General features: G+C 40.3%; 1 protein-coding gene across 1 annotated transcript in view; it reads left to right on the plus strand.

The window, feature by feature from the left end:
- Positions 1-15,018, plus strand: part of SMS (spermine synthase) — a 40,088-nt gene extending 25,070 nt beyond the window's left edge. Inside the window, exons 8-11 of the mRNA XM_021708803.1 lie at positions 4,147-4,261; positions 5,009-5,088; positions 12,789-12,904; positions 14,489-15,018. Coding sequence (XP_021564478.1) covers positions 4,147-4,261; positions 5,009-5,088; positions 12,789-12,904; positions 14,489-14,528 — 351 coding nt within the window. The 3' untranslated portion in view covers positions 14,529-15,018. The remainder of the gene's footprint in view (positions 1-4,146; positions 4,262-5,008; positions 5,089-12,788; positions 12,905-14,488) is intronic.
- Positions 15,019-15,229: the final 211 nt, after the last annotated feature.

A 15,229-nucleotide genomic window follows, 5' to 3' on the forward strand; every position in this document is an offset into this window, starting at 1 on the left:
TCACCTCAGCCTCCCAAAGGCGCGGGATTACAGGCTGAGCCACCGAGCCCGGCCAAGATTGGTTTTTATGTGTGTACAAAATTTCCTAGTAGAAAAGCTAAATCTGACAACTTTTTAAAAGAATTCTATATTATGCCAAGTGGGATTTAGTTCAGAAATATAAAGATGTGAAAATAAAGAAATATGTCAACATAATATGAGTAATTTAAAGGAGTAATATAATAACAGATGACAAATAATTTGAGAATATTTAGCAGTCATTTTAAATAAAAGCTTTTTAGGTAAACAAAAAATAAAATTGCAGTGGAGGGGAAACTACCTCAACATAATTGAAACTAATTATGAGAAGCTTAAAGTCAGCTATAAATGGAAAAATGCAAAATATAGTAAATGGCCATTTCTACTGAAACTAGGAACAAGACGATGATACTTATTATTACCTTTATTCAACATTGTTTTTGAGGTAGCTAAGATAGGAAGATGAAAACAATATAAGTAATTTATAGATGATATGAATGCTAGAAAATCTGGAAACTTGTATAGAAAACTAGTTGAATTCACGAGAATTTGGGAAAGTGATTGAATAAAGGCAGACTAAAATTTTTTTTCTCTATGGTAAATGCTACACAGTTTGAATAAAAATGGGGAGTGGGCAGGAAATCCTATTCAAAGTAATTAAGTGTTAAATCCTTAGGAATACATTTAGCAAGAATGGTATTGTGCAACTGATATGAATGAGGTTAAAAACTTACCAGAAAATATCAAAGTCAGACTACGCAGAGAAGCATGCTATTTTCTTTAATGGTAATAACAGCACAGTTTATTCCCAATTATAAGTAATTCAAATCAGAATCCCAAGGGGCATTTTAGAATTAGACCAACTGATTTTAAAATTTATTTGTAAAAGTAAATATCTAAGAATAGCCAAGAAAACTTTAGAAAATAATTATAGGGGAGTGATACATGTCCTATTGGTTGTTAGTTTCCTGTAAGGCACAATAATCAAATAGAAATTATGACACGGCATGTCACAGAAACTTGAACACATCTGAGTGTGTATTCCAATGCACACTGTTAATATATGGCCTAAGATGTGTTTCAGTTTACCTGGGGAAAGGAGACTTAGTTGATTTAATACATGATGTTGGCACGATATCCATCTGTGTGAGGACAAAGTTAGTTAACTCTAGAAACCATATCAATTGGAATTTTGGTGGCTTAAGCTCTAGATGGAAAAACTAATACATTTAAGACAATTTAGAGTTAGGAAACTTTGTAAAGACAAGACACTCAGAAATTGTTTATGGTATTTTGTTATTACTAAGCCAAAAGACATTCTAGGAAAAAGACTGGTAACAGCTGAGTACAGTGGCTCACACTTGTAATCCCAGCACTTTGGGAGGCTGAGTCGAGAGCATTTTCTGAGCCCTGGAGTTCATGACCAGCCTGGGCAACATGGTGAGATCTCATCTCTACCATAAATCAAAAAATTAGCCAGCTGTGGTGGGATATGTCTGTAGTCTCAGCTACTTGGGAGGATCGCCTGAGCCCAGCAGGTCAAGGCTATGGTAGCCATGATTATGCCACTGTACTTCAGCCAGAGCGAGACTCCGACTCAAAAAATAATATGAAGAGGTCCTACAACTTAAAATTTTAAAAATGAAGTTAGTGATATTTTGGAAAGTATATGAATGGGTATTTCTCAGAAGAGGATAGCTAGAATAGTGAAATCTGTAAAAATACCACAAGATGCTTATTCCTGTTTATGGCCCAGGAAGTTCATGTGAAATCATTAGCATTGGACAAAATTTAATAGGACAACATCCCATGCTGGAGAGGATGCAAGGAAGAGATAGGTTCTCTCACATGCATTGCTGGTTAGAGAATGAATTGCTGTTCACAGTGTTTAAGTACCTAGCTCACAGACACAGAGACATCAATACAAGGTTTATTACAGCTGTGCTTATAGAGGCTGAGGCTCGCCGATGACAGCCGTAGAACATTTTTAGTGGATTAGCATATTTTTAAGGGTAATACTACATTATCATTAACTGGAGAGATGTCAGGTGAATGTCCAAGATCAGAATGATACGTCTTACCTGTTTTACAAAAGAGAATACACATGTGTTTGGTGTGTGGATATTTATAAGAATTTATGGCCGGTCATGATGGTTCAAGCCTATAATCCTAGCACTTTGGGAGGCCAAGGTGATAGGATTGCCTGAGCTCACGGGTTCAAGTCCAGCCCAGCAACTTGGCGAGACCTCATCTCTACAATAAATAAAAAAATTAGCCAGGCACGGTGGTGTGTGCCTGTAGTTGCAGCTACTTGGAAGGCTGAGGCAGATCCCTGGGCTCAGCAGGTTGAGGCTGCCTGCGGTGGCCCTGAGCAGTGTGCCACTGCACTCCAGCCTGGGCGGCTACAGAGTGAGACTCTGGCTCAAAAAAAAAAGGAGTTTATATGAACTTATGGGAAAATTATGAGCATATCAGATGGGGTTACTATGTAGATTCCAGGCAGCTGGGTTATGTTAGTACTGTCTCTTCATAGTTGGACTTGTATGATGCATTAAGTGAAGCAAATTATAAAACAATTAGGACAGTAAAGTCCAGCTTCTTAAAATTATGACTGTGAGGCTACATATAAGAACATTCATAGGAAACAAAAATGGAATGGATTATCTTAGGGGCAAACTTTTGATTTCTGGTTGTTATATGGATTTTTTCTTTTCTTTTCTTTTTTTTTTGAGTTGGAGTCTCACTCTGTCACCCAGGCTGGAGTGCAGTGGCCGCTCCCGGCCACCGCAGCCTCGACCTGCTGGGCTCCAGCCATCCTTCCGCCTCATCCTTCCGAGTAGCCGGAATTACAGGCATGCGCTACCACGCCCGGCTGATTTTTTTGATTTATTGTAGAGATGAGGTCTCGCCGCCCAGGCGGGTCTCAAACCCGTGGGCTCAGGCAATCCACTCACCTCAGCCTCCCAAAGGCGTGGGATTACAGGCTGAGCCACCGAGTCCGGCATCTTTTTTCTTTTTTTAATTTGAGTTGGCGTCTCACTCCATCGTCCATGCTGGAGTACAGTGGCACGCTCATGGCCACACCAGCATTGACCTGCTGGGCTCAGCGATCCTTCTACCTCAGCCTTCCAAGCAGCTGGAATTACAGACTCGCACTACCATGCCTGGCTAATTTTTTGATTTATTGTAGAGATGAGGTCTCGTCAAGTTGCCTAGGCTGTTCTCAAACTTGTGGGCTCAGGCAATCCCCTTACCTTGGCCTCCCAAAGTGCTGAGATTATAGGCTTGAGCCACTGCGCCCGGCCGGAATTTTCTTTTGCAAGAGTTTTTTTTTTTTTTTTTTTTAAAGCTTTATTATAAAGGTGTTGGGTACAAGTCAGGATTAGGTACACAAGTAGTTTATGTACAGGGAAAAGTTGAAAATGACTCCTGTCTAGTTCAGGGTGTTGCCTCGAACCTGACATGTCTCCAGTATTAGAGCCTCAATATTTTAAAGATAAGGCAGACTTCAAACTTAGTTCCTATATTTACTATCTGGGATCTGTTTGAGAATTCCAGCCCTTGATTGCTGTGCTGTTTAATTATCCTGTGATGGTGGAAGCTGTTTTTTGCTATGTGGCCTTATTGTCAGCAATACTCAAAGTGTTAGGGGAAATTGAAAAACCATAGGTTAAGAGTAAGATGTGAAAGTAAATTCATAAACAATGAAATCATTCTATGCTTAGTATCAAAGAAAAATTAAAAGTAGAAGGAAATAGAGATAGTGGTAGGAGAGGTAGTATAGATTGGAGTATAAAGTTGACTTTCATATGGTTCTAAGTATACTTCTTGGCCCTGTTTCTTATTAGATGTCTTTGGGCAAGCTGTGTAACTACTCAAAGTTTGTTTCTCCATTGGCAAAATGAAGACAGTAATAGTACCTCTAGACTTGTTGTTTCATTCACATGTGAAGGTGTTCAAAGCAGAGAGTAAGCTTCATTTTTGTGCTGTTACAGGCATGAAAGTTCTTTTGGTTTGTGTGGCAGGTGCTGTGAATATAAGATCCTGCTTACATTTTCCCCCGGTCCTCTTCTAGTTTTACTACATCCACTTGTTGACTCATTTATCTATTCCTGTTCTCTCTGGAAGGTTCTAATAGAAGACTGTATTCCAGTACTGAAGAGGTACGCACAAGAAGGGAGAGAATTTGATTATGTGATTAATGATTTGACAGCTGTTCCAATCTCCACGTCTCCAGAAGAAGGTAGATTCTGTTGTGTTTTTTTTTTTAACCAAGGTATTTTTCACTGAAATGTTTCTCTTGGCACCACGTGAGGGTGAAAGGGTCTTAGAAATTAGATTGTCTAGTAAGTTCTCTCTTTTTAAAAAAGGGAGTTAATTTGAAGCCCATAGTGAAAAGATGACTGGATTTGGCTTTAATTCATGGTCTGCCACTAAATGAGTGAATTATTAACTCAATCATTTGAGTTGAGTGAACAAAAGTTAGGTAACTCGTAATCACATCATTGAGGCATTAAATTGCTGGATAGCTTGTTTTAATTATTTGATTTTTAACCTGTATTGGGACAAACTGTTGACTTTTGTAAGCAACAACAGAGACAATTCTCCTTCCTAAACAACATCCTCCAAATCACTGTTGGTTAAATATTTGTCTATAAATGTGATTTCTGGCTGAGTTTGACCCTTACAGTTTCTCTTGGGATGTTGCTGCTTCCCCTCCAACTCACTTCAAGCAGTTTTCTTTCAGGTTTCAACCACTGCCATTGTGTCAGATCTTTATTGGTACTGTGAAAGCAATGCTAGGTGCATGTAAATTTGCCTTTGGCCTTGATTTGTATGACCATATATTATTGTTCATGAAAAAGCTCTTGAATAGTAGGTCTTAAGCTCATGACTCTTTTTTCTTGGCATTGACTATTAGAGTGAATATTTTACTATAGATGTTGATGCATGCAAGCCTATATTTATAAAACTTTTTTTAAACATGCAGATTCCACATGGGAGTTTCTCAGACTGATTCTTGACCTCTCAATGAAAGTATTGAAACAGGATGGGAAATATTTTACACAGGTAGGCTACCTAACTTGTTTTTCCCTCCAAAACTCTCAGTACAAATTATATAATTTGACATTTGAATGCATGTTTAAAAACTTTATGTCTGCTAAGGATAGGACAGCATCACTGGATTATGTTCTTTCAAGCAGTAAGTTTCTAAATAGCCGACCTATCATCTAGTGGGAATTAAGGACACAAGATTTATCCTGATTTATCAGCGCTGGTCTTTGGCTGTAGTATGAGCTATTGCCACCAGATGGAGACACAGACTGTGATTTGTTCTCCTTCCCCCATCTTCATCCTCTAGGAGGCTCTTAATAGAAAAGTCCATTTATCAACATACATTCGATTTAACAACTCTAGCTGTAGTTTGAACTCCTGCCACCAGATGGAAGCCGATTGAGGGAATTTTTAATTTTAAAAGACAGTTTTAAGATTGTATTTCTTGATGTTACAATTTTTGATAGAATTCTGAAAATGACAGCAAAGACAGCTAATTGATAATCCAGCCTCTTTACTTGGTACAAAAATTCTTTGAGTAAACAAATGATGAGCACTTAGGTAGTAATGCACTCTGGGTCTCTGAATTCTTCTGAGTTTACAGGAGAATCCCCTTCTCTACTTTTTGTTTTTAATATAAAGTATTAGTATACTGTATAGGTTTTAACTTTATCCTCCTGAGGAGGCGTTTGCAAGCACCCTATTCTAGACGTTTTATGGAATCTGAGATTAATAATGCCAATAACAACTTAGCAACTCTAAATAACACCTTCTCAAGCTCCAGTCTATCCTTTTTTTCTCCTCTTCCCTCTGCATGTAAGACCTGCAGGCATGAAATGATTAATCTTAGACTTTGCATTTGGTGAGTGTTGGAAAGCCTTGAGGAGAGCAAAGAACCATTTACAAATGGATTTCCCCCCCGGTATTCAGAAATTATTATTATTTTTGTACTCATGGCTATGATTTGTTACATTAAAGGAGACACAGCAAAATCAGCAAAGGGAAAAGGTGCTTAGGGTGAAGTCCAGAGGAAACGAGGCACAAACTTCCAACTGGAAACGAGGCACAAGTTTCAAAGAAACTACTGATTCTCTCAGCATCCAATTGTGTGACCACATGTGAAGTGTTGTTTTTTTCTCATTAGAGACTTAGTACCCACGTTTTTATTGGTGGCTGATTACATAGGCACCCTCTGCTTAGCACATGACAAAATTCCAGACTCCCAGGAGGAAAGCAGGTGTTCAGCGCAAACCACATTGTCAGATGGTATAGACATATAGTATGCCACTCTTGTAGTTGAGGAATAGTAGGAATACTCCCAAAACCCAAGTTAACAGATGCCAGCCAAGAGTCAACCTTGCAAACAGGCCTTTCTAAGGATAGCAGTCTGAGGCCTGCTATGTTAGCTTTTCCCTCTCTCTGCTATTCCTTCCTTCCCTCCCTTCCTCCCTCCCTCCCTGTTGCCCAGGCAGGAATGAAATGGCATGATCATACTTCTCTGCAGCCTCAGATTCCTGGGCTTAAGCGATTCTCCCACCTCAGCCTTCCAAGTAGCTGGAACTACAGGCGAATACCACCATGCCTGGCTAATTTATTTCTATTTTATTTTTTGTAGCGGTGGGGTCTTGCTGTGTTGTCAGTTTGGTCTCGAACTCCTGGCCTCAAGTGATCCTCCCACCTCTGACCCCCAAAGTGCTGGAATTGTAGGCATAAGCCACCACCTTCAGCATTTGTCTCATTTCTAAGAATTGATTTTTAAAAACGTGTTCTAGGCTTGAGCGTTTAAAGCAAGAGTCTACAAACTATGGGTGAAATCTGACCTCTGGCTTGTTTCTGTAAAGTTCTCTTGGCACTCAGCCACACCCATTCATTAAATAGTGTCTGTGGCTGCTTTGGTGCTGAATAGTTGCGTTAGATACTGTATGATCTGCAAAGCCTAAAATATTTTCCCTCTGGCCCTTTACAGAGGAAGTTTGCTGACCCCTGCTTTATAGGAAATCTAAAATGAAACCTGCTCAAAGGCTTATTATGAAGAAGCAAGTTGGACTGTTTCATGAGTGGCTATTTTTTAAGCAGAACATACCTATAGAATTTTTTCCTTTATGTTTCTGCAAATTAGTAGAAGAAAATTTCATGCAGATTAAGTCAAGGAAGAATGTGAGGCTCTGGGATCTTTAACCAAACAAGACTGAAAAAAAAAAAAATGAATCTACTGCACACCAGTCAGTTTGTAATAGGCAACAGGTAGAGTTAGTATGACTGTCTTTTGTCCTGAATATCTGTCAGGTGGGCTGCCTCCTATAGGAAACTGTTATCTTAGTATGGAAGACTAATAGAAATGCTTACTTATAAACTATTTATAAATATTAGTGACCCAAGCTTTGATACCTTGCCTTTGCCAACAGACTTTTACCAAAAATCACAAGAATTCTATGCCCAGGGCTGTGCTGATTTCTAAGAATTGTCCAAAAGATACATTATAGCATGTTTTCTGGAACTACAAAGTGATCACATTTTATAACACCTGGGATCATCATTTGGTGATTGAGTCACATGGTGAGATTCATATGCACTGAGGGCAGTAGTCAAATCAAGAACCAGGATGGTTTGGCTAAAGATATATTGATGTACTTGCCGTAGTATAATTTTATTTTAACTGTCAAGTGACAGCCTCAGGAAATACCCTCAATTCCTGCCAGCCCACTCCCTTTGCCTGAGTTTGTAGCTTGGAACTGGAGTCAGGTAAAGGGTGGGATGAAAATCTTGTGTTGGTGGTTTACAAAAGCTAAATGTTCTGCCCCAAATTGCTTGCATTGTAGTGATGAATTTGTGATGTCACTGGTGTCACCATGGCTGCTTGAAGACAACCTTGTCAGCATGCCATGAAGTTGGGGAATGTGTGTCATAGAATGTGTGAGAATCGAGGTGGGCCAATAGAACTTGAATTGGGGAGGAATTGCTTTCATGAAACTAGGAGGCAGTTCCTGGGACTTGACTTCCTTCCCTTCTCTTCCCCAACCCCCATTTTAAAAACCTGTAAGTTATTTGATTTGATGCATATAAAAATAGATATATAACATACATGTAAGTAATGCAAAATACTAATAATTCCCTCATCCCCCACCCAACTTGAGAACCACACATTACCAGTACCCTTGACACATCTAGAAGTTACCCAACCTTGGTGTGATTTTTTTCTATTCCTGTATTTTCCCTGTAGATGATTCTATATTGTTATATTATTTAGTTTTGTGTGCTTTTGAAATTGATAGAAAAAGGTGTCATTGAGTACATATTCTTCTGTTCCTATATTTTTTTACATTACAGAATTAATATATGCTAACTAACTTAGGTTCAAAAGGTGCAAACAGTACAGAAACCTGTAAAGCAAAAAAGCAAGTGTCGCCAGGCAAGGTGGTGCGTGCTTGTAGTCCCAGGTACTCAGGAGACTAAGGAGGATCACTTGAGCTCAGGAGTTAAAGAAAATAGTAACTGATAAGCATTCTTGAGTTTGCAGGATGGCAGATAAAAACAAACAACTTGCTGAACCACTGAAACTCCCTCTGCTTATGAGGTAAACGAACTGGCTAAATTTAGTTAAAACCAGTATAGGCAACTGGAGTTTGTGCAGAATGGGCTTGCTTACACCACAGCCTAAATTTCTGCCACATGTTTCATACTAATTCCCTCCAAATTTGCATTTGAGACCCATGAGGAAGCATAAAGAGATAATTGGACATGCCTTCGAACTTTCCAGACCTTGCCTTTTCTTCCACCATTTACTTGTTAACCCAGAATCCACCCCCTAAGCCTTTTCTAATAAATGAATTGCCTTAAAGCCAATATGGGGAGACAAATTTGAGCTGGAGTCAAATAGACAACTTATAATAAAAAGCTTTTCTTAGGCCAGGCACTAGGGCTCATGCCTGTAATCCCAGTGCTTTGGGAGGTTGAGGTGGGAGGATCTCATGAGCGAGGAGTTCCAGAACAGCCTGGGCAACATAGGAAGACCCCATCTCTACAAAAATTTAAAAAATTAGCCGGGTGTGGTGGTGCATACCTGTAGTCCCAGCTACTTGGGCAGCAGAAGTGGGAGGATCACTTGAGCCCAGGAGTTCAAGGTTATAGTGAGTTACAATTATATCACTGTACTTGTCTGGGGACAGAGTGAGATCCTGTCTCTAAAAGTAATAATGATAATAGAAGCTTATTTTCTTTCTTTCTTTTTTTTTTTTTTTTTTTGAATTGGAGTCTCACTTGGTCGTCCAGACTGGAGTGCAGCGGCCGCTCCTGGCCACCGCAGCCTCGACCTGCTGTGCTCCGGCGATCCTTCCGCCTCAGCCTTCCAAGTAGCCGGAATTACAGGCATGCACTACCACGCCCGGCTGATTTTTTGATTTATTGTAGAGATGAGGTCTCGCTGCCCAGGCGGGTCTCGAACCCGTGGGCTCAGGCAATCCACTCACCTCAGCCTCCCAAAGGCGCGGGATTACAGGCTGAGCCACTGAGCCTGGCTAGAAGCTTATTTTCAAAAACCTGGTGTTATAGTATTGACCTCTGGGGCATCGGGCAAATGAGTCCCTTTTACTCTGTAACACTAAGTGTGCCCTCACCTTCTTTCCCATCCCTTCCTCTCATCCTTAATAGCTGCTTAATTTTTTGCTATTAGATTTTTGTTCTGTGTCTCCCATGTGTTTTTCTTGAAAATAAAAAAAATGTAATTCAATTTAAATAGACAGGAAAGTGAAATGTATCATGTTACTTTTTTGGGGTAAGTCTCTATTTGTGGTGAGTTTTTTTTTCTGTTTCTTTTTTAAAACCACTTCTTGACAATGTTGGGGAAGAGCAGATTGAAACTTTCCTATTTCCTTACCACATTCTCTGTAAGGAAGTCCTCCCATGTACCCTCTATAAAGAGAGAGTGTAGTGTTAATTTTAATATGGCAAGGAAAGCCATTTACTCTTCACCTTGGTGGTATTTCTATTCTATAGTTTCCCCGGGGGTGATGTGTTCTAAAAACAACTGGGCAGTGTTTTCTATTTGTGAATCTTAAATTACACGTGTGGTGTTTATATGCTCTCGTGGTGAACTTGATGTTGAAACTAAATTATATGCTGGTGAAGGACACTTTGGCCATATCCTACTGCAGGACCCTGATGATGGGTTACTAAACAGGCCAGTACTGAAGGATGACGTCATGCTGAGTGAATGTGCTAAGTCGAAACCACCAGTGCCAGCTCTCAGAATAGTTCTAACCTCTTGCCCGTGACTAGCTGGCTGATTGGTTTTGAAATGCCATTCTCAGTTCTTACATCACAGGCTGCCTTTATTTGTAAATAATTTTTATCTTATATTGTACTTGGCTGTTTTGAGTCTAATTAATAGTAAAGTTCTTAAGAAATGGAATCAGCACATAGATCCAGTAGTCTTGTGACTGTTAAGCAAAGCACTTCAGAGGTTAAAAGGAAGCCGGTGGTATTAAGTACCCATTTTGTTTTCTTTTTCTTTTTTTTGAGTTGGAGTCTCACTGGGTCGCCCAGACTGGAGTGCAGTGGCCGCTCCCGGCCACCGCAGTCTCGACCTGCTGGGCTCTGGCGATCTTTCCGCCTCCGCCTTCCGAGTAGCCGGAATTACAGGCATGGGCTACCACGCCCGGCTGATTTTTTGATTTATTGTAGAGATGAGGTCTTGCCAAGTTGCCCAGGCGGGTCTCGAACCTGCGGGCTCAGGCAATCCACTCAACTCAGCCTCCCAAAGGTGCAGGATTACAGGCTGAGCCACCGAGCCCGGCTCCATTTTGTTTTCTAAAGCTGCAATGAAAAGCATTTGGGGTGAATTGTGATAAAATGATGATAAACCCTACCCTAAACTTAACTTACTGAATCCAAACCTGCATAAGATTCCTGTGATTTGTAGGCACATGAAAGATTGAGAAGCATTTCTTTAGAGCTCGGTAAATACGATAGCCATTTAATAGCTATGCTGTATCTTGGCTGGCATCTCTGGTATTTTCTTCACTTTTTTTTTTCCCTCATGGTCACAGGATGGCTGCTGCAGCTCCAAATGTTGCATCAGGTTATAGGCTGAAAGAAAGTCAAAGGAGCAGAACACTGTCTCTATCTTTGATTGTTCAGAATCAGAAACTTTCCAGTAGCCCTCAGCAGACTTCTGCTATATTTCATTGACCACCCCTAGCTGCTGGGGATGCTGAAAAAGGAGAAAAGAAGAATGATGAAGTCAAGAGAAAGTTTTTGATAAGGGGTGTAACTGGGTTGTATGCTAAAAGTGGTTGCTTTTAGTATATATAAGGGAGGACTCAAAAAAACCTGGAATAATTTTTTTTGTGGGCAGGTGCCTCGAAGTACAGGGTTTCCCCACTAGGTAAGTGTTCTGAGAACCCATCAGCATCAGTGTACCAGCTAGCGTTGTTGTGAGAGGCTGCGTTCGGCTTTGGTGATTTTATTTATTTATTTTTTTTGAGTTGGAGTCTCACTCTGTTGCCCAGACTGGAGTGCAGCGGCCGCTCCCGGCCACCGCAGCCTCGACCTGCTGGGCTCCGGCGATCCTTCCGCCTCAGCCTTCCAAGTAGCCGGAATTACAGACATGCGCTACCACGCCCGGCTGATTTTTTGATTTATTGTAGAGATGAGGTCTCGCCGCCCAGGCAGGTCTCGAACCCGCGGGCTCAGGCAATCCACTCACCTCAGCCTCCCAAAGGCGCGGGATTACAGGCTGAGCCACCGAGCCTGGCTGATCTTTTTTTTTTTTTTTTTTTTTTAATATTCTTTCAGTGTGTTTGCCCATTTCATGATGGGTGATTTACGAGTGCACCAGCCCACACTACACTGAGTGTTCATCAGTTTTTTTTTTTTTACACCAAAACCGCATGAGCCCCATGCCCAACCCTCTTTATTCGCCTATTCTCACCCCAAGCAAGTTTATTTGGTTCTCTGATGAAAAAAGTCCTCAAAGGGAAATGTTTTGCTGATGTGGAAGAGGTAAAACAAAAAACAGCAGAATTGCTAAAAGGCATCAAAATTGACAAGCTCAAAAACTGTCTTGAGCAGTAGAAAAAGTGTTGTGATAGGTGTATTGCATCACATGAAGTGTACTTTGAAGGTGACTGAAATTTAAACATGTAAGAATAAATACACAGTTTTTTACAAATAAATTTCAGGGTTTTCTTGGGCCCCCCTTGTATATCGTGAATACACTTTTGTCCTTTTATACCTTAAAATCACAGACTTTCTGGGAAAGCATGGGGGGAGAAGGGTGAATGTAGTTCTGTGTCAACATTTTAGACTCTTGGAGGGTGAAGTTTTGTCAAGAACACTATGTTTTTGATACTTCATTTTGAGTACAATGGTGACTGTTATTGAGAAAATTTACTTTGAATGGGTTACATGTATGAATCTTTGCTAAATTGCATGGTGATTCAGCGATTGTGTCACTAATCAGAAATTGGTCTCATTGCTTTCTATTGCTTCATAATTTGAAATGGCTTGGTAAATGAGATAGAAGGATAATGAGCTAATGAGCCTATAAATAGAATTCAATGCAATTTGTGAAAATACAGAAATCTTTTATCTCATTTTCAAAGATGGACTTTTATCTAAAGCTAGAATTATTCTCCTTTACTAGAGACCTCCAAATGAATAGAGTCCTCAGGAGGACTCAAGTATCTCATTGTTTGTTTTTTTTCTCTTTGATTTAGGGCAACTGTGTCAATCTGACGGAAGCCCTGTCACTCTATGAAGAACAGCTTGGGCGCCTGTATTGTCCTGTGGAATTCTCAAAGGAGATCGTCTGTGTCCCTTCATACTTGGAATTATATCCTTTGACCATGACATTGTGTTGCCAGAACAGAGCGCTCAGGTAAATTCTATGCCAATTGAAGATTTTAAATTCCAATAATAAATAGAATTAGCTCTGGATTATATAAAGCCCTGGCTCTCAAATTTGGCTATACATTGGAACCACCCTGGAAACTTTTAAAAACTACTGATTCCTGGGTCCCAACCTCAGAAATTTGGGGGTGTGGCTTACCACAGCTTCCCAGGTACTTTTAATGGTCAGGCATTACTGGTACAAAGCAGTGGTTCTCAAAGGTGTTCCCAGACTTGCAGCATCACCCAGCAACTAGTTGACATGCAAGTTCTCAAGCCCCATGCCAATCTGTTACCCAATCAGAAATGCTGGAGGTGGGGCCCAGTAACCTATTTCATCAGCTCTCCAGGGGATTTATGTGTACCTGAAAAGCTTGAGAAGCCCTAGTCTAAAACACCATCCAACTTGTATCAGGTAAAATGTCTGAAGACACTCAGTCTACTCTAATATTAAAATTATCTGACTTTAGTTTCTATACTTTTCTTGATGCTAATTTGTAATAGAAATTGAATTAAAATAATGCTGGGGATTGCACAGTTAACATCGGTTCTCCATTAGTTCTATTTAGAAAAGTTAGTCCAGGAAAATAAGAAAATATAGAGAATTAGTGAGATGAGAGCACTGTCATTGAAAATTGGTACTGTGGTTCTTTCTTCTAAAGAGTGGACTGTAGTCTGTGGACGACAGCTTCCTTATCTGTGGTTGCTGAGTCCAGGTTCCCATGACAGCAGGTTTTATTGCTGTCAAGGGAGAGTTTGTGACTGCTGCCGGCCTACAGAGAAGCCTGGTCCCACTAGCCCTAGCGGGCTGGGACAGCATGACAGAGTGCAGACACCCTGCCAAGATCAGATGCCCAGCAAGAGGCAAGAATAACCCCCTAGGTTCTCCATGTGAGGAGGAGAGTACCCTGCTTGCTTCCTGGCTGTGTCCTTCCACAGCCTGTGGAGAGCTTTGGTATCTACCCCCACCAACTGTTCACTTTTGTTTAGGGTTCCCTTCAGAAGCATTTTTGTACAATCAGGTCTGTGTTCATATGAGAAATCAGTTGGTAACATACAGGGAAAAGGCTTCTACTCTCTAGTTTTCCTTCTTTCTCCCACCTCCCCTTCCCTCCCTCCTTTTTCCTCCTTCTACCTATTTTTCTTCCTCCTTGCTTCTCTCACGTCCTTCCTCCTTGTTCTCTTCCTTCCCTTTTCTCTCTCTTCCTCCCATCTTTGCCCCAACCCCATCTCTCTCCCTTCACCCTTCTTATAAAACTTTTGTGAGACCCTGGAAACAGTAGTGTCACCTGAGAGAATATTTGTGTTCTGTTAGCCTTTCATCCACTCAGTTTCCCCTTAGATGTCTCAGGTGGTAGATGTCTCAGGCTGCAAAGTGGCCTTATTCAAAGGCCTTCATTTTCATTCCCAGTGTTCTAAGCCATGAAGCTTTTCATTTATGTTCCAGTTTGTAGGCCAGCAATCGAATTTTAGGTGATGCCTGTTCTTCCTTGAATTACCTGCTTTTATTCCTTGACTCCCTGTCCAGGTGGGTATTTTACACTGTTTGGAAGAAAGCTAAACCTTGAAGATGAATATCCCCTAATCTATCTAATCATGTGCTGCAAATAGCCTTCTTCACCTTCACATGCTGTACATGACATCGAAACAAGTCAGGCAATTGATTGTGAATTCCTTAAAGTTTTCTTTTTTTAATTATTATTTTTAACTTAAAAATTCACACGGAAAATGTATATTTTGATGAGGTAGGGTGTGATTTTTTTTGAAAGTCAGCTGAAGGATGGTTAGACAGCACAGCAAAGACTGCTAAATGCACTGACCCCCTAGAATGTGATTTTTGTTACTTTTTATTTCTGTGTGGGCTTTTCTGGTTTTGGTTTTGGTAGAACTTCAATTTGGATGTTTAGAGGAATGAACTTCATTGTTTAGTTCTGCAGGGAAGTTCTTGGTGGTGTTTCTTTCCCCCAAAATTGACTTAGATATTAAAATTTGGTGCTTATAAGAGAGAGTTAAAAAATGAATTAGCAATGCTTCAATTAAAATTACAAAAGAGACGTTTTCATGTGTTCTGTTGTTTTATTTCAGCCCAGCCCCCTCTTTCTCATTTCTGATCTCATAGAACAAAGGTATATCCCAGTCTGTTTTTAGTTCTGTTATATCACTTGGTGGCATTTATCTCTTTATAGTAGGAAGACCTTGGGGGCTTTTTCTGAACAGTTGTAATAACTTCATTTGCCACTATGCTAAATGATACACTGCCTGTTACACT

Source organism: Carlito syrichta, unplaced genomic scaffold (genome assembly GCF_000164805.1).
Source record: "Carlito syrichta isolate Samal-C Ts95f unplaced genomic scaffold, Tarsius_syrichta-2.0.1 Scaffold148222, whole genome shotgun sequence".
NCBI lineage: Eukaryota > Metazoa > Chordata > Mammalia > Primates > Tarsiidae > Carlito > Carlito syrichta.